Genomic DNA, 25,540 nt, shown 5'->3' on the forward strand with positions numbered 1-25,540 from the left:
ATGGCCCTGGTTCCCTGGGCCTGCTGCCCCTGGCTTGTCCTCCTCTGTGGTAAGTGCATCCCATTCCCTTCCCCCTTTTCCTCCTGGTAGGTCACATCCAGCTGGAGATCAGCTCTGGCCTCCCCTTCTGGGCTCAGTGAGGGCTGGGGCACAGGTTGTCTTTTTTTCTCTTGGCCTCCCTCTCTGTCTTGAGGAAGAGGAACCCCAGGTCCAGTCCTTGGGGCCCTCAAGACTCAGGTCAAGTCTGGTTTGGCACTCTTCTATTCTTATCTGTTAAAGAAAAAAATTATTCTGGTACTTGTTAAAAGAGCAAGGAAGAATTTATTCAAGACTATTGCAATAGGGGCACCACAACAGGGGAGGAAGATTAGGTTCAATTCCGAGTACAGCAAAGATGGCCAATGATCAGAGTGAGGAGATCAGTAGATGGAAATTTCCTAAGAGGAGGCATCAAAGGTAGGGAGATTCTTGCTAACCCGACTGAACGGGATACTCATTGAAAGCAGGCCAAGGTGATTAGATGTCAAAGGTGATCAGATATTAAGGGTAGAGGAATTTCTCTAAACTAACAGCAAGAATCTTGCTAAGACTGGGTGATGCAGGCCCAGCAAGGACAGAACGGACATGGAAAGCCAAAGTCAAGGCTTAATCGAGAAGAGGCCTTGGAGGAGCTTAACTAAATTTTGGCTCTTGTTACCCTTATGGTGCCCTATTTGTCCTCTTTGGTCACAACTAAGTGCTCAGCTCAATATCCTCCACACCCTCTCCACCTCCAGCCTTAAGGAAACCTTCCTTCCCTTTGCTCTCTATCAGCAGGACCATGCTCATTTATTCAGCACCAAGTTCCTGAGCACCTCTCAAGTGCCAGGGACCAGAGAATGATTTGGCTGCAGATCCTGACCTTGGAAGCCATAGCCAAGCCTCAGAAAACAGTAATCTGGGTGTCCAGAGGACTTAGGTTGACTTAATTTTGCTTCTTATGTTGATGTCTTAGCACCATCATTTTGCCAGAGATCTGTTTCTGCAAAAATGAGGATTCATTTTCTTAAATCAACAGTATGGGTCTCATCTCTCCCTTGAGTTTATGAAACCAAGACAGCCAGGCAGGGTATTAATGGTGTTAGACCCCAGCCACCCTCCTTCCATCTGTAGCACAACCCATTCAGAAGGTAAAAGTATAGCATCTCCCCATACTCAGGCCCCCATTACATAAAGGCTGGAGAACTAGAAGGAAGGACTATCAGAGACTACTGGAATTTCAGGACCCAGAGCTTATAGGACCCTGTGCTTGGTTATAGTAGGTACTTGGGAAATGTTTGCTCAGTGAATACTAGATAACTCTCCTTGGATTACACCAAATTTGGGAAAGAAACCAAATTGGAAACTAAGTCTCCATACACTCTGTCCCGTCTGTGGCACCGCCCTTTCATGGTTGTTTGTTTGTTTGTTTGTTTTTGTTTTTGTTTTTTGTACTCAGATGGCCTGGGTTCAAACTACTGCTTTACTAGTGACTCGAAGTGGCAAAACTTACATGGGTTACCAAACCTATCTGGGCCTCAACTTCCTCTTCTATAGAAAGTAGACAATAATACTTACCTCACAGGGCTGTTGCAAGTATCAAATGAGATGCTATAAATAAATTGTTGACTTCAGTGCCTGGCACATAGTAGGAGCTCTTTAATGCTAACCCACCTTTCTCCATCAGGTGACAATGTCAGACTGTGATTGCCTGTCTTATATTTTAAAACTAACCTAGAATGATAGGCAGAGATTTAGATTATAAGAGTTGGTACAACTGGGTCTTGAATTTAAGCAAACCCAATATATAAATAATTAGATTTATAGAAGAGTAAAATGAAGGCGGGGTGATTATTTAGTGAGATCCTCTAGAACATTTCGAAGAAAATTTGAATTACTAAAATTTAATTCACACACAACTCTTCTCATTCAGTAGACCCTAAAGAGACCAAATTAGATTAGAAGGGAAAAAATTGATTTAATGAGTACTAAAACCCATCCAAAAGTAGCAAACACTTGCCGATGAATCAGGTTTCTCTGATTGTGACCCAGGGTGCCATCCAATTCAGCCTGATTTTCTATAGAATTTGATTATTTTTATCCTCAAGTCGAGTTGGACAGCATCCTGTGTTTGTTTCAAAGAATGGAGACCCTGCAGGGATAAGGAGGAGGGTTGGAGGAACATGTCCCTATGCTCTCTAGGAATTATCTGATCTCCAAGTGACCCTGGATTTTTTTCTCCGGGTTTCTAGCTTGTGCCTGGGGCAATCCAAAGCCAGCGGACCCAAAAACAGAGGATGTGAGAAACTGTTCATCCAGCCCTCAGGTGAGACCCTGACTTGGCCCTGCCGTGGCGGCCATCCCAGCACCACCTCCACTCTCCAACGCCCACCTCCACTCTCCAACGCCCGCCTCTCCGCCCCTGCCCCTCCTCACAGCTCCCCTTGTTCTTCCCATCCTCCACTGGCTCAGTTGTTACCCTTTCCCTCTTATCAGCCTTCCTCCTGATTTCTGGACTCTGGGCTTAGTTTCTGATTAACATCCTTCAAGACTGTCAGCACATTCTCAGGTGCATGACATCCACCTCCCTCCTTCCCTCCCATCCATTCCCACAGCAGGTTATCTACCATAGTCCTGTCTTGGGCCTAGGCAGCCCCACTAGAAGGAGGCGAGGGAGGGAGAGAAGGAAGGCAGGAGTCTCCTAGCTAAGTTTTGGCTGAGTCTAGGCAGAGGCCAGGAGGAGAATGAGAGAAAAGGAAACAAAAATTCTGGAGGAACAGAGAAGAGGGAGGCACAGAAGGAAGGAGATAGAAAGTCAGAAAGCTAGAGGAGCCAACAGAAGGTCAAGAGAGGGAGGCTTGGGATGTGAAGACCTGAAGATAGCCCACTATACTGGAGCTGAAAGGTCGTCCCTTCCTGGCTGGAGATCGAAGTAATTCTTTCCACAACCAGAGTAAGGGAAAAGAGCTTCTCCAGGCAGGGGTTGGCCAGAAGGTGAGAGATGATGGGCCTACCAGTATCCACTAAATCTCAGGAGTACATGTGCTTGTAATGACAACTTTATGAGACCACTGGGGCAGGCAGATAGGTGGTCTTCAGCCACATTACTTTTACATTAAAATAAACATGGATATATTGTGGAGTAGAAGGCAAAACAAAACAAAACAAACAAGCAAAAAATCCCACACTTTTTATTTTAAAGATAAAGCAGGCTTTAAAGAAATTTTGACTTAAAGAGATCTTTCTGGACAATGTCCCAAACTGCTGAGAGGTACTCATTCACTCTCCTCTGCCATTTGAGACCAGTGAGTGAAAACTTGAAAAATTCCCCAAGGTAAGGTTGCCCAGTGAAATACAAGACACCAAGTTACATCTGAATTTCAGATAATGTGTAACGTTTTATATAAGTATGTCCTAAATAGTTCATGGGACATACTTATACTAAAACATTATTCGTTGTTTATCTGAAATTCAAATGTGACTGAGTGAGCATCCTGTATTTTTATTTGCTAAATTGGCAATGCTACCTCCAAGGTATCTAAAGAGAGACCACCCCCCTGCACTCCCCAACACCCGGCCTGGCCCAGTGCCAACATTCATACCCCTACAACTCTCACCCACATCCTCATCCCAAAATCAGGTGCCATTACTGTCACAAAGGGTCCCTCTCTAAGCTCTTCAACACCTCCATCTCTGGTCAGCCCAGGCACCTTAATCTAGACGAACTTATAACATCAGCTGCTGTCCCATCCTTCCATGCCAGCCCAGCATGCCCAACCCCAACCTGCCTAAGGAGAGGCTGGTGGCTCCTTCGACACCATTTTCACTAAGCAATATATGTCTATGTGTGTGTCTTGTCTTCCTGTCACATGTCAGTACCTTCCAGTTACTGCGGTCAATACCACAGAGAAGCTCACAGCCCTCCGCCAGCAGATGCACACCCACAATCTCTCTGCCTACATCATCCCAGACACGGATGCCCACATGGTGAGGGACAGCTCTGCCTCCACCCTTGCCCTCTCTACTACCCCAGGTTGGTTTATGAGAACAGGCCACAAATAGGAAGCTGTTAATACTCAGAAGATGAAGGCAAAGAAAAGACTTAACAAGTGAAGGGAAGGAAGTGGGGAGCTTGGACATGGGAGTTTAGGGCAGCTAAAAGAATGTAATCTTTTCCATAGGAGAGAAGACATTGCCAAATCTCCTTGACTTCAGGCAATGAAACTATATACAACTTCAGAATCAATTTTGATTGCTTCCTAGATGGCAGACCCAGAATGAATGTTTAGGGAACCCTGCCCTAGGAGGTTAGAATATGGGCTGGGAATTGGACAGGAAGAATGCTAAGCTCTCTTCTGGATCTGCCCTTCCAATAACCTAATGAAATTATCCAGACCCTGGACTACATGAGTTTGGGATGTAGGCTGGGGGAAGAGAAGCAGACAGGAAACAATATAGTCTGAATAACTGCTTTTCCCAAAGCAGTGCCCCTGTCCATCCATCTTGCCCTTTCCCACCACTGGACCCCATCTACCCTATCTGCCTTCCCAGCGCCAACCCAGTTGGAAGAGAAGGAATTTCCAGTGTCAATAAGATTACTTGAATTACTTTTCCCACCTGCTGGGAAAGACTAAGAACCTTGGACACATGTCCGAACTTCAGTTTCTCCTTCTGTGAGATGGAATAATGAAATATGTCTCCAGTGATTATGAGGATCAAAATATAATAATGCAGAAGTTACTTATGATGTAGTCAGTGTGCTTACTAGTCTAGGGAGGAGGGACAGCTGGAGGGGAGAACCAAGAAGAACCAAAAGACATGATCTCAGACTGCACAGAATTTGCATTTGACAAGGGAGACAAGACTCCTTTGTAGAACAGTCCAGTACTAGGTTGTGAGTTTTACACTCCAAGAGATACAGTTGTTCAAAGGAAGAGAAGATCCTGAGAGCTGGAGAGAGTTGCAGATGCCATCCTGGAAGAGAAGCCCTGCATGCCTGGGCTTGTAAGACTGGTTAAATCTGACCAGAACGAACTAGGATGTGGTTGGGAGCCTTCCATGTAGGGTCTGACTTCATGAAGAAAGCTAACAATACTGTTGTTGATTTCCTAGAGTGAGTACATCGGTGAACATGACAAGCGGCTTGCATGGATTACAGGCTTTACAGGGTCTGCAGGTGACAGTCATTACCCTGTCCTCATTGCTTCTGTTGCCTAACCCAGAGGTGGTCACAGATTCCCTGGCGTGGTTAGTTCTCGTCAGCCAAGAACCCCAGGACCTAGTGTTCAGAAATTTCTTGCTACTCTCTCTGCTTCCCCTCCACCACTCCAAAAAGGGTCACCAGGGCAGATGTCCAATCAGGTTCCCCAGAGTACACATCTCATTGTCCAGCCAAACTTCTGCATGAAGAAGATAGCCCTCTTGGTTTCCCTCCCATGCTCACTGCCTCTGCTGCAGCCTCATCCAGCTTAGCACTCCCTGGGCCCCTTTTCTGGAATAGTCAGTACTTCTATGTCTAGCCACTAGGAGCCTGCTGATTTCCTTCACACAATGGCTCACTTGGGGACAAAGTTTTACCTTGCCAGTCCTTTAAAGAGCAACAGCACTTCACGTAGCCAAATGTAGAAATCCTTATGGCGTCCCAGTTTCTGAAGAGGCCTCATACCCTGATCCTGGCCCCTTGAATGAAATCCAAGCTTCTCTTGCTAATCCTTAAACATTCCTCCCCTGGGCTTCAAGCTGTCTTGCCTTAGCCATCATGGGCCCTTCTCTTTACCAAAGTTTCTGGGTTTATTTTCTCTGCCTATCCTCAGCTAAGCCCCTGGCTTAGTGTCCGTATGACATTGAGTCTTGATACTGACTACACTACCTTTCCTGAGAGCACCTACATGCAGCATCGACTCTTTTGGACTGCCAAAAGCAGGCCCCGCTTCTCCTGACAAAAGTCCTAATGGCCGCCTTAGGAGAGGCCCTCAACACAAAGCAGAGATGCCAGACCCAGGACACCCTTTCTGCTGGCTTCCGTCAAAGCTCTCTTTAACATCTCCTGCCTCATTTCCTTCCAATGAGGGAGAGAAACTTTCCAGAGATCCCTGTGACATTCTCAAAGCCAGCACTGTATCACATATGCACTAACTAAAACCACATCCTTCACCTTTACCCTCACTTTCAAGTTTCTTTGTTCTTCCCCAGGAACCGCAGTAGTGACCATGGGGAAAGCAGGTCTCTGGACTGACAGTCGCTACTGGACCCAGGCTGAGCGGGAGATGGACTGCAACTGGGAGCTCCATAAGGAAGGTAAAAGGACTACATGGATTCCCCCCACCTCAGCCCTGGAACCTGGACTAGGTTTGGGGACATACAGATGAGGGGATGCATGAAAGGCCATGCTGGGTCCCTATGAGAGCTGAGGAAATTTGAGGTCATCCCTAAACTTTGAGAATGCTATCAAGAAGAATACACATGGCAGGACTATCACAGACAGAAACCTGGCTGGAGAGCCTGGGGCTGGCCCTGGAGGTGACTCCTGTATTCCTTCATGTCTTTCTCACAGTTGGCACTACACCCATTGTCAACTGGCTCCTCACTGAGATTCCTGCTAGAGGGCATGTGGGCTTTGACCCTCTCCTCTTCTCCGTTGGTAAGTTCTTCCTTCAGTCCCTACATTTGTCCACAACAATGAAGGTGACTCAGGTTCCCTGGGATGTAAAGAAGTGAACCTTGATAGAAGGAGGGGCAGGGTGACTCTAAATATAGAGTATTTGAACTTGTGGTTGTAAAATATTTGCAATAAGAATGTAATCATGGATTATATAGTAAAAATATATTTAAGAGAATAAATACAGCATTTTTTAAGTCATGAGTGCAGAGACTCAACCTATAAGCCTCAGGTTAGGATGTCCTTAAACCCAGAACCATCACCAGTCACCTGGAACTCTACCAATTAGGGCACTAGAATCGCTTCTGTAGCCCTCTTCTGGAAGGCAGCTTGGAAGGGTCAAAGTAGTTGAGAGGGCTTCTGACTAAAAAAGCATAATTCCTTCACCTCCAAGGAATACAGCTCCCTGAGTTCTGGGATCTCAGCTGACTGGCAAGCCTCCCCCCAAGGATGGAGTTCTTGAAAATATGTACTGAAAGGCTCCCACTTAGGAACTTGCTTCTTTGACTACCTTTCTAAAGGCCATCAACCATTCCTTTGGGTTGTAGTATTAAAGCTCAGTTAAAATGGTTAGTACAAAAAGAGGGCCCCACAGCCAATGGCACTTTAAAATGAGCTTAGCCAATTGGCTGTGGACAGCATTGGGTGGGCTCATGGCGATTAGGCCTTAAAAGTGGAAAGAAGAAGGACATACCCCAGGAGGGCTAGACTTCTTGGAAAGGCTCTGGGCAGCTGGGGCTGCAGGAGCAGAATAGGAGGCAGAGTAGATAAGTACTAACTTTGCCTGAGTCACAGTTTTTCCCTGAGGTATAAATAGGCAGAGAATACGTTACTCCTTCCTATCTCTGCAGCCTCCTGGGAGAGTTATGACGCGGCCTTCCAAGGCTCTGACAGAGAGCTGGTGTCCATTACAGCCAACCTTGTGGACCTGGTGTGGGAGTCAGAGAGGCCTCCAGCTCCAAGCCAGCCCATTTATGTCCTGCAAGAAACATTCACAGGTGATTCCCTAAGCCACTTCTCCTTCCCAGCATGTAGTTCCTTTGGCTGGAAAATTTGTCCTTAACAGGTACCAAAGCAATGGTTCTCGAACTTTTGTGTACACCCAAATTGTCCAGGACGCTTGTTTAAAATGCAGAATCCTGGACCTTTTAAAAAGTGAGTCTGAATCAAAAGATCCCCAGACCATATTTAGAAAATGCTGGAATAATGAATGTTAAGATTTGAAGCAAGAGAGAGCAGGAAGGAAAGAAACAAGAGAGTCAGAGAAAAATGAAAAAACACACATTTTTAAAGAGAGAAAAAAACATGACAGTTGCTTATCTGGTATTGGAGACCAGTTTGTAATGAATTATTCAAACCTTGACTTCCAGCCATCTGTGATGAGGAATTTAGATTTAAGATGCCTGGGGTTGGCTGGGCCATGGTGGACAAAAGGAGTAAATAAGCTCTGAGTCAGTCTGTGGCACAGATTAGGGTTCAAGTTTTGGCTAGACCACAAAGGAAAGTTCACTAACCCCAAAAACTTAAAGATCAATAATCTTGACCCTGTTGACACCATCTAAATATGTCATAAAAGAACAGTATGTTCTATGATTCTTATTAGAAGTAACTAAAATCCTGACTGTGAATCGGTGTCTTGGCCACCACCAGCCTCTACCTTGCCGGGAATTCTGAACGAGCCAATGGACTTGGATTCCTAGGAATATTGGGCAATCTGAAAGGCTCCTTTCCCCCATGCAAGTCCATGCACACTTATTGTTTGGGAAGGAGTCAAAAAAGCAGGAGGGAAATGTCAAAATAGCAGGTCTGGTGAAACAAGTTCAAATTATGTCCAATTTTCTTTATCTGTTCTGATGTAACTTGCAGAATCATTCTTTCTACATCTCAACACAGTTTGTACAGAAACTTGCTGTCCAAGACTGTTCGATCAAAAATAAAACTCATCTCATTCAGATAAAGAAGAGCACAGTTATGTCGGGAAGGGGAGGGGATAAAGGGGAGAACCTCCCAGGGACTGGGAGATAGTTTGTGTGAGTTTTGTCACTTCCTACAAGTGAGGGGAAGCTGAGTCATGGCAGGCTAATAATCTTTAAGGAAGAGCCATCCTGTACCAGAACTGGGCCTGGAAACCCAAGAACAGAGTTCTTAAATCTCTAAGGTTATAGAGTTGAAAGAGACTCTCTCTAGCAACTCAGAGGTTTAAAGAGCAGAAAGGGCAAGAGGAAAAACATGAAAAGCTAGTTACTCAAAGACATTTCTATATCAGACAATTTAAATTTGCTTTCATTAGTTGTCTCAAAAAAATATATCACATCTATAAACCTTGAAATAATTCAAAATGAAAGAAGCCAGTCAGAGAATGCTCCAGATTGTGTGATTCTATTTGTATGGAATATTTAGCAGAGGCAAATCTATTGAGAGGGAAAGCAGATTAGTGGTTTCCAGGGGCTGGGGGAAGGTAAGAATGAGAATTAACTCCTTATGGGCTACAGAGTTCTTTGAGAAGGATGAAAACAAAAATGTTCTGGAATTAGATAGTGGTGATGGTTGCACAATCTTGTGAATGTTCTTAAAGCCCCTAATTATGCACTTCAAAATGGTTAAAATGATACATTTTATGGTATGTGTATTTTACCACAATAAAATAAAATAAACCTTACGAAGTATTATACCCAAAGTTTTTATTCTTGTTGAATCGTTTGACCTGTTGGCATAAAGTGTTTTTCTAACAGTATTAAGTTATTTATGCTAATCTCTGAGCCCATCTAGGACCCTTAATGTTTATGACACTCTGACAGTAAATTCCTAGCCCTGCCTAGAGGTGGTAGACTCTTTACATGCATTGCAAGGAGCAGGAACAAAAGATGAAAACTAAAGTCCTAGGACCAGAATACAAGCATCCCAGCAAAGATAGCTCTGTGATACAGAGTTTAAGGACAGGTTTGGAGACTGACAGTGTTAGCAACATAGTCCGGTGTCTATACAGATTAAGAGTGTAAGCCCATGTAGTCAAATAGACCTGTGTTCAAATTTCAGCTCCACCCCTCGCCAGCTATAAGACCCTCGATTAGTCACTTTACCTCTCCTAAGACTCAATTTCATTATCTGTAAATTGGGCCAAGTAAAAATTAAAACAATGTAAGCAAAATGTTTGGCCCAGAACTGTGGCTTATTAAGCACCAGGGATACTGCAAAGAGGAGACTTAAACATGGCCCACCGCAATCCCTTTTCCCTTCAACCAGGGCTACTCTCCTAATCTCTGTTCTGCATGCATATTTATTGATCAGAAAGTTATACCAGACTTACTATGTCCCAAGACACCATTCTATGTGCATTACAAATATTAATTTATTTGATCCCCATAACAATCCTATTGAGGTAGACACTATTATTATGATCCATTCTAATTTTACACATGTGCAAAATAAGACACAGAGGTGCTAACTAAGTTGCCCAAGGTCACCTAGCTAGTAATGGCAGAGCCAGGATTTGAATCCAGACAGTCTGGGCCCAGAGCCCATGTCTCTAATGACTACACGAGTAAGAGTTTGTTTGAAAAAAAGTGTCCTACTGCTTTTAAAGAAATGAAAAACTATTTTCCTAAGGGAGCCCTCTCAGGAACAGAATGTCAAAGAGAAGATATTGTCACTTATGCTTTCTTTCGGCTTCGTTGCTACTAGGGAGCACCTGGCAGGAGAAAGTATCTAGCATCCGCAGCCAGATGCAGAAGCACCACAAGGCCCCAACAGCTGTGCTTCTATCAGCGCTTGATGAGACAGCCTGTGAGTACAGATTTACAGAAACATGTAGGCACCTGGGTTGTCCTAACACTCAAGCCTCCTGCAGCACAGGACTCCTCCCCCAACCACAAGGTACCCATTGGCTCTGAGAGCTCCTTGGCCATGGCCTGTGGGAACTAAGATGGAGAGGGAGCAGGATATCATGTTTGTCGAATAAGGCAACCAGGAAGCCCAGAGCAAGCTGGGGCCAACCCCTAGGCCACTGAAGAATGGCCTGACCACAGCAGCAAAGGCTTCCGTCTCAAGAAGGGGAAGAAGCCCAGTAAACACCTCCCAGCAGTCTGGCCACCTTCCCAGGGCACTCACATACAAAGCTTTAGCCCCTAGTGTGGCTCTGTTCTGTCCCAATGTAGCTCAGAGCTTTTTACCTGACCCCAGCTCTAGGCTTCAGAAAATCTTGGACCCCACTGAAACTGTGTGTTGACTACTTGCTGGATATTTGCATTTTTCTGGGAGAAAAGGTCCATAGCTCTCATCTATGCCTCAAAGACCCCCCACCAAAAGACTAAGAAACATACAAAGGTAGATGATTCAAGTATGCTGCTGGAAATCTTTGAGAGAGGGCAAAGCAAACAGTGGGGCAGAGGCGTCAGATGAGCTGGCCTCAGGCGGTTCAGCCTCATAAATAGTATCCATTGATCATTTTTCCCAGGGCTCTTCAATCTTCGCAGCAGTGACATTCCTTATAATCCCTTCTTCTATTCCTATACATTGCTCACGGACTCCTCCATCAGGTATGGTTTTCCTTGGCTTGCTATGGTGAACTTCCTACAATTTCCACTCCTTACTGCCCCATCATTTACCCAATCCCAATATGAAGCCTTCCCATGAGCTTGGAGCTTTTCCTGATCTCTTGACCCCTGTTTCCACCTACTCCAAATCTAGTCTGCTTGGCTCCCTGACCTCCAGCAACAGAGAGCCTCTGGTCCTTTGCATTGTCCTTAGAGACCCTCAGAACCCTCCTGGTCTTGCCTCTTCACCCAGATTATTTGTAAACAAGAGTCGCTTTAACTCCGAGACCCTGCAGTATCTGAATTCCAGCTGCACCGGCTCCATGTGTGTACAACTTGAAGATTACAGCCAAGTCCATGACAGCATCCAAACCTACGCCTCAGGAGCTGTGAGGATCTGGATCGGAATGGCCTACACTATGTATGGGCTCTACAAAGTGATACCCAAGGTGGGTTTGCCAGGCTACAGCCCAGACCAGGTACTTCACCCCCTTCATCCCTGATAAGCGTCACCTAAAGTGGGGCCGCAGCCCTTCAGCCATTCAGGCAGTTGGTCAGTCAACAAAGGTGTGGTGAATCCCCTTCTAGGCCTCTTTGGAGAGAAAAGGAAGAAAGGAAGCTGGATGTCTGTCCACAGAGAGCTCAGAGATTATCAAGGAAGCTAGAGGGAGTACAGCCTGGTAGAGCAGAGGCTTTGAGGTCTCCAAAACTGAGCCTGAGTTCTGGCACTGCCCCAAACTGGCTGTGCAGCAATCTTGGACAACTGACTTAGCTAAACTGGGCCTCTGTTCCCTCACCTGCAAAATGGTGATGAGAATCCTAACCTCAGAGAAGTTGCTCTGAGGAACTTTAGAGGAGATAGTGCCTGGTACACAGCAGGCACTCAATAAATGGCAGATGATAGTATGATATGTGCAGGAAACTCACACTGTCAGAACAGCCTATTAACTGGCAGGAGCCAAGCTCTGATTCATCCCAGAGCACTGGTAGGATCCTGGGGCAGGGAGAGATGGAGGGAGGGAGGGAAATTTAAGCTGGACTCGGAAGACTAGGAAAGACCTGTATAGCCAGAAAGCACAGAAGGAAAGATCTTTGCCACCATAGGGACCAGCAAGACTCCCCTCAGCCAGGTTTTCCGGCCAATCCTTTTCAAACACCGCTGTGCCCTGGAAGGGGCTCCCAGAACTCTTCTTCTCTGCCTGTGACAGGAGAAACTCATAGCAGACACCTACTCCCCAGTGATGATGACCAAGGCGGTGAAAAACAACAAGGAGCAGGCCCTCCTCAGGGCCAGCCACGTAAGTCCATGGGCAAGAAAAATAGACTTTTGAGAGCTCCCAGTCTGATGGTTCAGAAAGGAGACCCTGCAGGAAGAGCCTGAAGAAGCCCTGTCAATGAAACAGAGAAGTGGGCATAGAACTCCTGGGCACCCACCTGTGCTTTACTCCCTTAGTCCCAGCCATGGCACAGTGATTCAAAGCACAAGCCCTGGAGACAAGGTGTCTGAGTTTAAACCCCAGCTCCCCCACTCAACTCCTAGATGGGTGACCTTGGGCAAGTCGATTCATCTCTCTGGGCCTCAGTTAACTCATCTATAAAATGAAGATCATAATAGTAATCTATAGCACAGGGCAGTTTTGAAGATTAAATAGCAAATGTAAATAAATATATATTATACAATAAATAAAACACATATATTATAATATAAATAATAGAATCGTCCCTCAGTATCCAGAGGGGATTGGTTCCAAGATCCCTTCAGATACCCAAATCTGCAGATGCTCAAGTTCTTTATGTAAAATGGCATAGTATTTGCATATAATCTATGCACAACATCCCATATACTTTAAATCATCTCTAGATTACTTATAATGCCTAATTAAATGTAAATGTAGTATAAATAGTTGTTATACTGTATTGCTTAGGGATCAGCTTTCTGATTTTTGTTTAATATTTTTGTACCATGGTTGGTTGAATCCTTGGATAAAGAACCTATGGATATGAATGGCTAACTGTATATAATAAATATTCATAAATGATTAATATGTTTAACTATTTAAATATATTGATTATAATATATAATCAATATATAATATATAATTACATATTATATAAATATGTGTATGTATATACATTTACATACATATAATGTATATCTACATATAATATATAATAATTATATAAAATATAATAATAATATAAATTATATAAATATATACTTGTATATAAAATATAAATATTACATTAAATGATATATGTATTGCTTTGTGCACTGCCTGGCACATTCCAAGTGTTAAATAAGTGTTTGCTATAATGATTTCTTCACCCTGGCAAGAATATGGCTCACTCTCGGATATTCTTGTTAAAATAAAGATAAAGCACTTCATTTTAGAAAACTTCTTCTTATGGAAATTTTTAAACGTACTTAAAGGTGGAGAAAATAACATAACAATCCCCATGCACCATCACCCAGTTTCAACCGACATCAAGTCATGGCCAATTCTGTTTTGTCTGCAAGCCCATGTTCATTATCTCCACTCTGCATCCTCTGCTGCTGGGTGACCTTAAAGCAAATCCCAAATATTATATCCTTTCTTCTGACAGCACATACTAAGTATCTCTAAAAGATAAGGACTCTTCGAAACATCACCACACTGTGATCATATAAATAAACATTAACAAGAATCTCTTAATATCATCAAATAACTGGTGAAACCCTCACATTCTTAAAGCTCAGCTCTCAGATCAGCCACTTGATCTTGTCATCTGGGAGGCCTGGTGAAGACTGCTCCTCAGCCGGCTTCTCTGCTTGGCCCACTCCAGGTGCGGGATGCCGTGCCCATGATCCGCTACTTGGTCTGGCTGGAGAAGAACGTGCCAAAAGGCATAGTGGACGAGTTCTCTGGGGCAGAGCTGCTGGATAAGTTCCGAGGGTGAAGGACCACGGCTGTATTTTTGGGTTGATTATCTTTTAATATGGAAGTGGGGGCAGTGAGGGGAACTTGGTCTCCTTACTTAGGGGAAAGGAAGATCCTCCCTGTATTTGGGGGCCTCTCTGGATCAAAGAGTGACACGTTCTTGGGTGGTTCCGGCATTGGGCAGGAAATAGATGACATTATCTGGCCCTCCTGAAAGCTGGACGACTTCAAGGGCCACAACCCAAAAGTGCCCTCTAGTGTCTGCTTCAGGCACGAGTCTCTTCTCCTTGCGGGAGGCTGGCTAAGGCCTGTTGGCCCCTGGACCACTTGAGCATGTCAATTTGAGGAAGGAGGTATCCTGAGGGCATGTTTGACTCACGCCATAGGCAGACTGTAAGTTTGAGGTGCAGGATGCTGCTTCAGGGCTGGTGGGGGTTTCTTCACTCTTACTATACTACAGACACACTGAGAGTCATACAGATCTTGGTTTCCTCTTCTGTAAAATGGAGGTGGAGAGGGAATAACTGATATCTACAGTTTCTCCTTCTCTGACCTGAGTGCTCTATTATTGGCATGTTGGGAGTTGGGAAGATGGAATCAGGGCTGGGATAGTCTGGCTGAGGAAGAGGAAACCATGACCTTCATTTATCCTTAGTAGATATCTTGGGCCCAGCCTAGCCCCTGAGCCCATTCATTGACCATTCCTGCCTTGTACTTTTCAGGGAAGAAGAGTTTTCCTCCGGACCCAGTTTTGAAACCATCTCTGCTAGTGGTCTGAATGCTGCCCTGGCCCACTACAGGTACTTCAGGAGAAAGAATTTTCTAGGACTATGTGGAGGATATCCCAGTATATGTGCAGGGAGGGTGGAAGTGGAGGAAGGAATGTTTTTGGAACTGAGTCCATATTTAACCTGTGTATCCTTTAGCACTGTAAGGGCTGTGGGTAGGGAGTGGAGTCCAGTAGGGGGTTTGAGAGTCTCCTTGGAATTAAAAGACCTGAGCATTTTTTCCCCTATGAGGCTGGGGCTTTGTGAGCTTTCGGGGCTGAGGGATCTGTAAGGGAAGAAGGGCTGCTGCTGGATGCTTTTCCTTGGAGCCCTGTGAGTTATTTATAATAGTTAATTCTTAAAGCTCACAAGTACATGAGGAGAAAGGCCCATTCATTCAGCCTGAAACAACTAAGGTGAGCCCAAGATGTAAGCTGGCCAGATGTTTGGCTCCATAGAAAGCAAACACCTGATGAAATTTGAGGGGCCAAGCTGAATAGATACCTCAACCTGGCATGGACATAGCAAGGAGAGAGAGATTAGATACCCTCCAAGGGCTGGCCTGGCCTATCCCAGAATTCTCTCCCCTGGTGTCTCCCAAACCTTGGCTCAGCCCTTTTTCCCCACTAGAGAGTAGTAGGATAGGAACTCTTCGGCCTTACCAAATTTTGCTCTCCAGACTCATCCTTAGGTACTCACCCTACCTGCACCTTGGCTTCTCAGGGCCCTTTGCTCTCAGAGGCAGCAGAAAGTGAGAGGAGGAGCACTGAACTAAACATTTGGGTCCAGGCCCAGCTCCCTTCTGGCTTTACCATGTGGCTTCATGTAAGCCCTTTGACCTCTGCAGGCATGTGTCTCTTTATATAAAAGGAGATGGCTCCACTGGATGCTCTCTAAGGCTCTCCCAACACCCACATTCTGGGTTCTTTCACTCCTTTCTGAAGATCAGGGCCTTGCTCATGAAGTACAGGATAAACAGATGCACCCTGAAGACATTAGTGTCAGAGGTTGAGTACTCTCCCAGGGCCCTTTGGGAGATAATGACTTCTCCAAAGGAGTCAACCTGAAAGCCCAACCCCCAGGGGTGAGATGGGGAAGTTCCTCTGCTTTCAATAAGGACCCCCACTCCACCCAGCACAGGGTTAGGCTGTTCTTTTTCTCAGTGTCTCTCCTTCCTAGCCCGACCAAGGAGTTTCACCGCAAGCTGTCCTCAGATGAGATGTACCTGGTGGATTCTGGGGGACAATACTGGTATGTAGCCCCCACCCTGCCCTGGCCTAGCTGTCTCAGCTCAAACACTCTGGGCTGGCCAAAGATTTTTCTTCCTGGGTGTGGATTCTTTATCTGAGAACAGAGAAGCCTGCATTGAATGAGCCTGAGCATCTCTCCCATTTTTACACTTGGGAGTGAGGTGTCTCTGCACAGTGGGAAACAGGCCAAAACAATGTGGCTGCCCATGTAGTACCTCAGTGAGAATCAGGAAGACTCCCTTTGCTCAAATAAAATGTTTTTAAGTTGGCATATTATTACACAATCTGAACAGCCATGCTCAGCAGCCCTGCCTGGCTGTGTGAACACTGCACCCATATTCCCACCCACTCATGCACACCTTGGACACAGCCCACTCACCACTAGCACCAGGCATCCTCTTCAGCACTCTCCCCCACCCTGCCCTCACCACTGCTTGGGTAAAGTGAACATGTCATGTTGAGGATGGGGTCAGGATCCGCCCTCTAAAAGCGACAGGTAGGTGAGAGAAACAACCTCAGGGGACACTCAGAGCACAGTTGGGACAGGGCACACCCATCAGCATGAGTATGTGTCTCTGAGTAGATATGTGTGCATGCTGTTCTAAGCGCATGCACAACCACATGTAGAGCACTCTCCTTTGTAAGAGGGTGCTATCCCCCTGCACCAGGACTCCACAATCTGTGTGTCCACCTGTGTGTTCTCATTGAAATTATTATAAAACCATGAAGTTAATGGCATCCCTTTAGATGTGCTACCCTGAACACCCGGATATGATGGTCATGTAGAATAGGCTAACCTCATTCTTTCTAAATTTGTGATCAATCATTCACACAGGAACTGAGCTAAGAAGAACTTGAAAATCTCCCCTTCTCATCTAGGAAACAAGTGAACTATGGGAAGCTTAGAGTGGGAAAAAGATAGGGGTGCCAGAACTGATGAAAGAGTGAGGAGTAGTCTCGAACAGTTTGCTGTCCTATATCTTGTGGCAATGGTGAATGTGCTAATGACAAATGTGCTTTGCATGTTCTTAGTGCAGCTCTGGGAGCCAGTGAGGCAGGCACTCAGCCTAGCAGCCTTTCCTAGTCATAAGTGTGGCTCTGTGTGTACTAGAGATGGCCAGTGTGCAAAAGGGAAGTCAATTTGTGGGGTGTTGCTGGATTGGGGTGCACCCAGAGCAGGGTGAGGTCGAGGAAATGTCACCTCACTTCCTCTTCTCTCCTTCTAAAGAAGTTTGTTACACCCTGTGATCTGCTCCCAAGGAGGAGTCCCCAAGGCCCTGGGATCATTTCTCTCTTTCTCTTCCTTCTCCCCCAAGAGTAGCCACATGGACCATCCTGGGGGAACAGCTGTAGCTGGTGGTTGGGAGTCAGACTTCTTGGCTTCTGGCTTTGGTTCACTGAGACTCTGAGTAAATTTCTGGATCAGATCCATGTTTACAATGGAGAGAACTGTGGAGAGTGAGAGCTTGCTGCAGGCCTGGCTTCACTGAGGCTCAGAGAGGGAGAGAGCCTCTGGCCTCAGCTGCCTCATCTGTGAAATGGGGTTAATGAATCCTGCTCTACTGTCCTTCCCAGGGAGCTGCCAAAAGTGTTCTATAGATGGTAAATAACTATCTGAATGTGTGAGTGTTATGACCTCTCTAGACCTCAGTTTCCCCATCTGTAAAAATGAGACAATCCCTTCCCACCTCTCAGAAAGCCTAGAAGAAGCCCTGCTTTAGAGCCAGCCTGATCCAAACAAACCTAGGTTTACAAAACAGCCAAAATGCGGTGGGGGGGGGGCAGGAATGAAGGTGGAATATATTTGTGGGAAATCAGAATTGCCCAACAACACAGTGATTTGAACTTGATAGTTTTGCAGAGCCCCTTCATGCATAGATGCTGAAGATAGGCATTTGATGATGGCAGCCATCTTCTTCCTTTCATACCTATCTCACCCCAACCCAGCCCTGCTGCTCAAACCCCAGTGGAAAACACACAGAAAGCATATGGCCATGATCCCTACCCATAGGTGTTAGCAGAGCTGGACATGTTGATTCTCTTCTCCACAGGGATGGAACCACAGACATCACCAGAACAGTCCACTGGGGCACCCCCTCTGCTTTCCAAAAGGTAAGCATTGGACCCAGATTTCCCCTATCCACCCTCATTCAAGGGACATTCAAGAAATCACTCCAATAAGAACCTTTTTATTTTATAGAGGCTAAAACTGAGGCCAAAAGAGGTTAAGGGGTTTGCCCATAGTCACACAGCAAGTTAGTGCCAGCAAACCCAATGTCCCCAGCTACTTCCCCAGAGATGTCTCAGGCCAGCAACAGAACTCCACAATCTGTGTGTCCACCTGTGTGCTCTCATTGAAATTAGTACATAACCATGAAGTGAATGGCATCCCTTTAGATGTACCCAAGCTTATCGTCATCCTATTTCAGTAAATCAATGAACAAATATTTATTTGGTGCTGTCTGTGTGCCTAGCTGTGTTCAGCAGAAAGGAAGAAGAAAGACATTCCAGGAGGAGAAATGGCACAAGCAGAGTCTCAGAAGTAGAAAGGAGCTGGAGGTTTTCAGGAAATAGTGAGGGCTGGTCTGCCTGATTCAAAGGTTGGGAATTCAACTATGTGTGCTAGGGGGTTTCTGGGGAAGGTAGGGAGCAGGGAGCTGCATTCATGCATTCAGCGAGCTGACTGTGGCTCAGACATTATGCTGGAAACACTGGTCAGGCCTCAAGGAGCTCACAGTTTAACAGGTTGAGTCTGCTGCCCCAAGCTGTTGTGCCCAAGATGACAAGCTTGTGTGTGTGTGTGTGTGTGTGTGTGTGTGTGTGTGTGTGTGTGTGAAGGAGACTCACCACATCACTACAGGGAGTGACCAGAAAAAGAGGCTACTGCCAGCCCACGTTCCTTTCTCTTTCCACAAGGTAACAGCCCTGACTAAGCAAGGCTGACCTGTCATATTATCAGACCACGACCCAAACTTAAGGCCTTAAGAAAACTAAAGGATGATCATGTTAGTGGTAATAAGAGTGCTGTCTTCAATTTGAGTATTTACTCTGTTTGGAGCACCTTACATGCATAAGTCTACCTACTCCTCCCAGCAACATTATGAGTTGGTACTGTGATTGTCCCATTACAGGTGAGAAAACTGAGGCACAGAGAGGTTAAAGTTCATTGCTCAAGTCTCAAAATTGTGGGTGGCAAAGTCAGAATTCCAGCCCAGGGAGTTTGCCTCCCAAGACCCTGCTGTCACAGCCTCAGCTTACTACCATCTACAAGCATTCCAGTAGACCAACCAAAGTGAACCAAGCCCCAGCTTTGGGCAAGTCCCCCTCAGCCTCCTCTGGCTATCTTCCAGAACCTGGGTGACCACTCATGAGTATGCACCTCCCCCCACAACACCCTCCTCACAGACCTGGGTCCACACACCTGTGTATACACAGGCTTAGATCCCCACACCTGTATATACACAGGCCAAACAGCTGGAAACTCCCAGTAGTCCTCTCTTATGTGCCATATTACTTCTACCTCTCCCCATCAGGAGGCATATACCCGCGTCCTGATAGGAAATATCGATCTATCCAGACTCGTCTTTCCTGCTGCTATATCAGGTGGGTTTTGGAGACCAGGCTGGACCCAGAGCTTTAGGCTCTGATTTCACTAGACCCAGACCACCACCCTTGGGGGGATGGTTAGTGGGGAAGGGATTGTATCATCATCCCATATATTGTATAGATAAGAAAATCCAACCCCGAAAGGGAAAGCAATTTGCCCAAGGTTACATAGAGGGTTAGTGGGAGAGCCGGGCCTTGAACCCAGGCTTCCTGCCTCCTAATCTAAGGGTAGCTCAGAGGTGGGGGAGGTTATTGTGGGCTGCAGCAGTCATGTGAGGATTCCTGGAGGAAGTAGCTGCTTTGATTGATGGAGAGGAATTATAGTAGAGTCGTCAGTCCAGGTAATGGGTACAATGTAAGGTGTGTTGGAGACAGTGCATGCTTACCTGCCTCTCAGGGGTCCTTCTCCACAATTACCATCCTGGTAATTGGCTCTGAAACAAGAAAGCAAGAAGGATCAAGGTGAACAGTCTGGGTTCCAGTTGACTGACTAGGGGCCATCTCTCTTCCAGGACGAATGATAGAAGCCTTTGCCCGCAGAGCCTTGTGGAATGTTGGGCTCAATTATGGTCATGGGACGGGCCATGGGATTGGCAACTTCTTGTGTGTGCATGAGTGTAGGTGTTTCTTCAATACTCCCTTGGGGTCTTCCCTCTTCTGAAGGTGATAGAGCCTTTCACAGTTACGGAAATGACTGAGACCCTCAGAGATGCAGTAACCCATCCAAGGTTGGGGAGGTGATGCTCCACAGGGTAAGTGAGAGATACTGGCAGCTGGACACACCTGCTGCCTGCCTGGCATCTGGAAGGGCCCCAGAGAGAGGAGCAGCAGGTCAATGCCTAGTGGCTGCCTGACATAGACTCTGCAGAAATAAAAGCCAGAGCCAATCTCAACTTTACCAATGCCAGGTAGACAATGATGTGGTGGATAAATGCTGCTAGAGACACCCAGGGGTCCTCCGTTACCTGCTGTTCCCCAGAGTCTGCTAGTTTCCAAGCTGGTGAGTATAGGAGAGCTCATACCATGCCTACATCTCCCTTTCCAGGGCCAGTGGGATTCCAGTCCAGCAGCATTACCATGGACAAGGGCATGTTCACTTCCATTGGTATGACTCTTGGGCTGCACCTCCCTCTCCACCTTAAAACTAGTCCAGGACTGCAGTCTAGGAAGCATAACAGGCACAGATATACCTGGGCTCCACTGTTGCCCTCCCTCACCTCCCCATCCCCAGCCACAAGTGGATTGTTCCACCCTAACCCCAGACCCCTTCAGCCCATATGCTCATTTTGCCCTTGGGAGTTGGTTTCTGGTGTACATTCAAACTCCAGAGTCCCCTATCAAATGCTGGGGTAACAGGACAGTGGCACACAGGGAGATCCAGGACCCGAGTGAGCCCTGAAGTCTTCCCTACTGGGCTACAAGGTAGGGTGAGGGAGCTGAGGCTTGGAAGGTGCCTCTGGGTAGCCAAAGAGCATCTAACAAGTGATGAGTCTGTCCCAGTCACCAGCCAAGGGCAACCAGGCATCCGTGTTCTCTAGCTACTCCTCAATTAGTACAGAAAGCGCAGGCTTGAGTCCTTCCCTTGCTTAATGCCATCGGCATCTCTGTGTCTCCCAGAACCTGGTTACTATCAAGATGGAGAATTTGGGATCCGTCTTGAAGACGTGGCCCTCGTGGTAGAAGCAAAGACCAAGGTAAAGCACCACCAAGATGAGTTGGAGGTTTGAACAGCATGGCAGTAACTTTGGGCTGTGTGTGCATGGAGGTATAAGGAAAGCCAATGGAGAGGGGCATCTGAATGTGTGGACATGAATTAATTTGGTGCTAAGTCTTCCTTAGCACCAGAAAAATTTCATAAATCAGAGTTTCTCAAACCTGTTTGCACATTAGAATATTAGAATCACCTGAAGAGTTGTTTTTTTTTTAAATGCTAATGCCCAGGTCTTACTCCAGACCAAATAAATCAGTATTCTTGCTCTAAATTATTGGTTTTCAGTGCATATAATAACCACCAGGGGAACTTGTTAGAAGTAAAGATTCTGTATAATGGCAACCAACAAAATAAAATACTTAGATACAAACTTAAAAAGACTTACATGGAGAAAATCTCTACTGAAGAACATAAAAAAAAAAAAGATTTAACTAAATTATACTCTCTGGAAAGAAGCTTCAACATTATAATGAGGTCATTTCTCTCTAAGTTAATCTGTACATACAAGCCAACCTCAATTTCAGCAGTGTTAACTGGTGCTTTTATAACTTCACAAAATGATAGTAAAGTTTATTTCTAAAAATAAACATGTAAAGATAGCTACATAGCTAGGAAAATTCAGGGGCGGGGGAGAGCAATAAGGGAAACTAGCCCTTTTGGATATGAAGCTACCATAACTAAAACATTTTGACACTGGAGATGGGAGAGACAGATGTAACAGTAGAACACAAGAAGTAGTCCAGGAATAGATCCTCTAATATCTATAAATGAAATGAGAATTTAGTTTACAATAGAGCTGGCATTTCAAAACAGTAAAGAAGAGAGAGATTGTTTAATAAATGGAAGGGAGAACAAATGACTAATTTGGGTCTAGGGATTAAGCTAAAATTTTCATTATTACACCAAAATAAAATTCCAAATGGACCAAGGTTTAAACGTGAAACCATAAAAGATCTAGAAAAAAACCTATATGAATTCATTTATAGTTCTACAGTGGAAAAGGGACTCTCTGTGCAAGACCCGAAAGCCATGAAGAAAAAGATCGGTAATTCTGCTTAAAATTAAAAGATGTCTATATGGAAACAATATCATAAATAGTCAAAAGATGTATGACAAATACAGCACATATGTCAAAGAAAAGGTGGATGTCCTTCTACCATGAGCTTTTACAAATCAATAAGACGAAAATAGGGAAAACAGAAAAAATGGGCAAAGGACATGAAGAAACAGGTTACTAAGATCAGCACAGATAGATGGTCCATAAATGTGAAAAGATGCTCAACTTAATTCTTAAATAAATTCAGATCAAAACAATAGAATACCATGTTTCACCTATCCGATTGACAAAAATGAGAGACTGATGACACACAGTGCTGGTGAGTTTGTGAGGAAACAGGCACTCCCATAAACTGCTGGGGGAAGTACAAATTGGTACAAACTTTCTGGAGGGCAGTTTGACAATATCTTTCAAAATTCTTTTTTAAATGCCTGTGTCTTTTGTTATCAGCATTCCCTCTGCCAGATATATACCTTCTGGATATAGTTCCAAAAGGTCACCAAGATGTTTATATACAATGATGATTGCAGTATCAATGGCAAAAATTTAAAGAGTGAAAAAAGCCTAAATATGCATTACTGGTTTAATTAATCATCATCCACATACTATGGAATTTACATAACTCTTTAAAAAATGAGATGTATCTCTCTGTGCTAATATGGAGTGTTCTCCTAGTTTACTATTGAGATGGCGTGGGGGAAAGAATGTGCAGAAAAGTGTATGATAGAATCAATTTTGCACGAATTTTTAAAATATATACATTTATATACTGTATATGCCTAAAATGTTTTCAGAAGGAAAACAGTCGGGGAGGAGACTTTCATTTTTATTGAATATCTTTTTGTGGTTTGAATTTTTTAAGTACAAACATGCAAGAGCTCTCTAAGCTATTTTTTCTTCTTTATACTTACCTCTATAGATAGATCCATCAATATATACATAGATAGAAATATAGATAGATAAAGATATATAGATACAAATAGAGATTAGATAGATAGAAAAACCTAATACTTATCTTAAAGTTATTTAAATGTAGGTTCTCAGCTCTGCCCCACAGAGTCTTACTCTAGTTATCTGGGGGAAGGGCCCCAGAATGTACACATTTAAAAAGCTCCCTAGGTACTGTGTACATGTAAACACTTTGAGAAATACAGACCTAAGTCTAAATTTAGGAACCAGCAGAGAAGCACGAAAGGCAAGGCGCTAAGTGGTAGAGAAGTGGGTGGCCAAGGACACCGTGGGAGGCTCAGGCCTCCCCTGAGTCTTAGGTCTAACAAGGGTCAGTTTCTGTGCCTGTGGCCTCTGAGTGGAGTGTTCCAGCCCTTCCTTCAGCCTAGCTCTTCCTCCTTGTTCACTTCTTGCTTTCTCACCTTCCCTGTGGCCTCCCAGTACCCAGGAACCTACCTGGCCTTTGAAGTGGTGTCCTTGGTGCCCTACGACAAGAACCTCATTGACGTCAACCTGCTGTCCCCTGAGCAGGTGAGTGCCTCTCAGCACTGTCTACCCTTCAGCTTCTGAACCACTGCCTTCCCTTTCCTCCACCCTGAGCCTTTCTCACCTCTACTTTCCCTATCCCAAGACCTTTGGCCCCTTCCCCTTTTCTGGGAGGGCCCACACTGAAGGCACCTGGAGGCCTACACTGGGCTATTCCTCTCCCACTCACCAGAGAGAACTTCTAGAACTCTCCAGGCAGACCAGCTGCCCCAACCCCAGGTAGTAAATTCCTGGGGAGTTTGAGACTGGGTCTCTGGACTCTGCCATTAATCCCTTCCCCTCTCTGGGCCACAGGCCCCTCTTCTATAAAATGGAATACTAATGCTTGCTCTACTTACTCTCATCCCTGGGCCTGAAACCCACTCTCCCCACCCACCCCATGAAAGTCACTATGACATTAAACAGCCACTGTGGGAAAGTACCTCTGAAAAGCTCCAGAGGATTCCTGTGGCCTGATGACGGCTGGGGACCTATGGGATCTATGGGTCCTTATGGGAAGCTGAACTACCACAGCAGGGGACTGGATGGCACCAAGACCTTACCTCTTAGAAGTTTACCCTGAAGAAACCCTCATCCTCTTACCCTTTGCAGCTCCAGTACCTGAACCACTACTACCAGACCATCCGAGAGAAGGTGGGCCCAGAGCTGGAACGGCGCCAGATGCTGGAGGAGTTAGCATGGCTGCAGCAGCACACAGAGCCCCTGTCCGCAAAGGCCCCACACACCACCTCCTTGTTCTCTCTGTTGGTAGTCTCCACTCTTACCATCCTCAGCTAGAGTGTCTAGAGGCCCAGGACTCCCCTGTTGACTCTGACTCAGTTTCCCTCACCCTGTACCACCCATGCCCCAAGACCTCCTACTAGCTCATTGCCTGGAAACCTTTGCTCTCAGCCTCCTTCTCCAGGACCAAGCCTAAGGCAGACCCCCTCTGGGCTTATACACCTTACACTTGGTTACCAAACCCAAGCCCGGTGATAGGAGAGCCAGCTACTTCCTTTCCTCCTGTAAGCCCAGTAGGCTTAACCTATAATGTGATAGAACCTGTTGCTGCTGCCCCCCATCCACCCCCTGGGGAAAAAAAAACAATATAAGGCAGTGCCTTACCCCTAGGGATTCAATGGCCCTGAGAAAACCCTACCTTATCACCACCTGCTGATATAACCAGAGCTGTTCCCACTCACACTGCCTCCTGACTCCTTGCCCCATGCCCTTGAGGCTGCCTGTGGCCACCCCCACCTGTCCCTAGTCCTACAATGGCCTCCTGGCTTCCGCCCATAGGCTGAAGGAACGAGAGATACCTCTAGGCTCCTTGCTTTGCCTATTGAGGGAGAGGAAGGGAGGGCAGCTGAGTCCTCTGGTTGTACATTGACACCCCAAGGTCAGGGAGAACAACCAAGGAAAGGGTACGTACACCACCACCCCAACCAACATGTGAACCCATCATTACTCAACCCTGGGTGGGCTCCATGCCAAGTGACAAGATAGGGAGTTAAGCTATAAGAATTTGGCCATGAGGTAGGAAGGAATAC

General features: G+C 45.6%; 1 protein-coding gene across 1 annotated transcript; it reads left to right on the forward strand.

Moving 5' to 3' along the window:
- XPNPEP2 (X-prolyl aminopeptidase 2) lies at positions 1 to 24,792 on the forward strand. Its single transcript, XM_011384200.1, has 21 exons — positions 1 to 49; positions 2,271 to 2,344; positions 3,895 to 4,005; positions 5,131 to 5,194; positions 6,211 to 6,315; positions 6,572 to 6,658; positions 7,528 to 7,674; positions 10,358 to 10,459; positions 11,130 to 11,211; positions 11,462 to 11,657; positions 12,417 to 12,506; positions 14,032 to 14,141; positions 14,849 to 14,926; positions 16,073 to 16,144; positions 18,195 to 18,255; positions 19,677 to 19,746; positions 20,262 to 20,366; positions 20,795 to 20,854; positions 21,367 to 21,443; positions 23,907 to 23,996; positions 24,603 to 24,792. The coding sequence occupies exons 1-21, from the start codon at positions 1 to 3 to the stop codon at positions 24,786 to 24,788; spliced, it is 2,016 nt and encodes a 671-aa protein (XP_011382502.1). The 3' UTR covers positions 24,789 to 24,792.
- The last annotated feature ends 748 nt before the right edge of the window (positions 24,793 to 25,540 follow it).

This window comes from Pteropus vampyrus, unplaced genomic scaffold, assembly GCF_000151845.1.
Source record: "Pteropus vampyrus isolate Shadow unplaced genomic scaffold, Pvam_2.0 Scaffold566, whole genome shotgun sequence".
Classification (NCBI taxonomy): domain Eukaryota; kingdom Metazoa; phylum Chordata; class Mammalia; order Chiroptera; family Pteropodidae; genus Pteropus; species Pteropus vampyrus.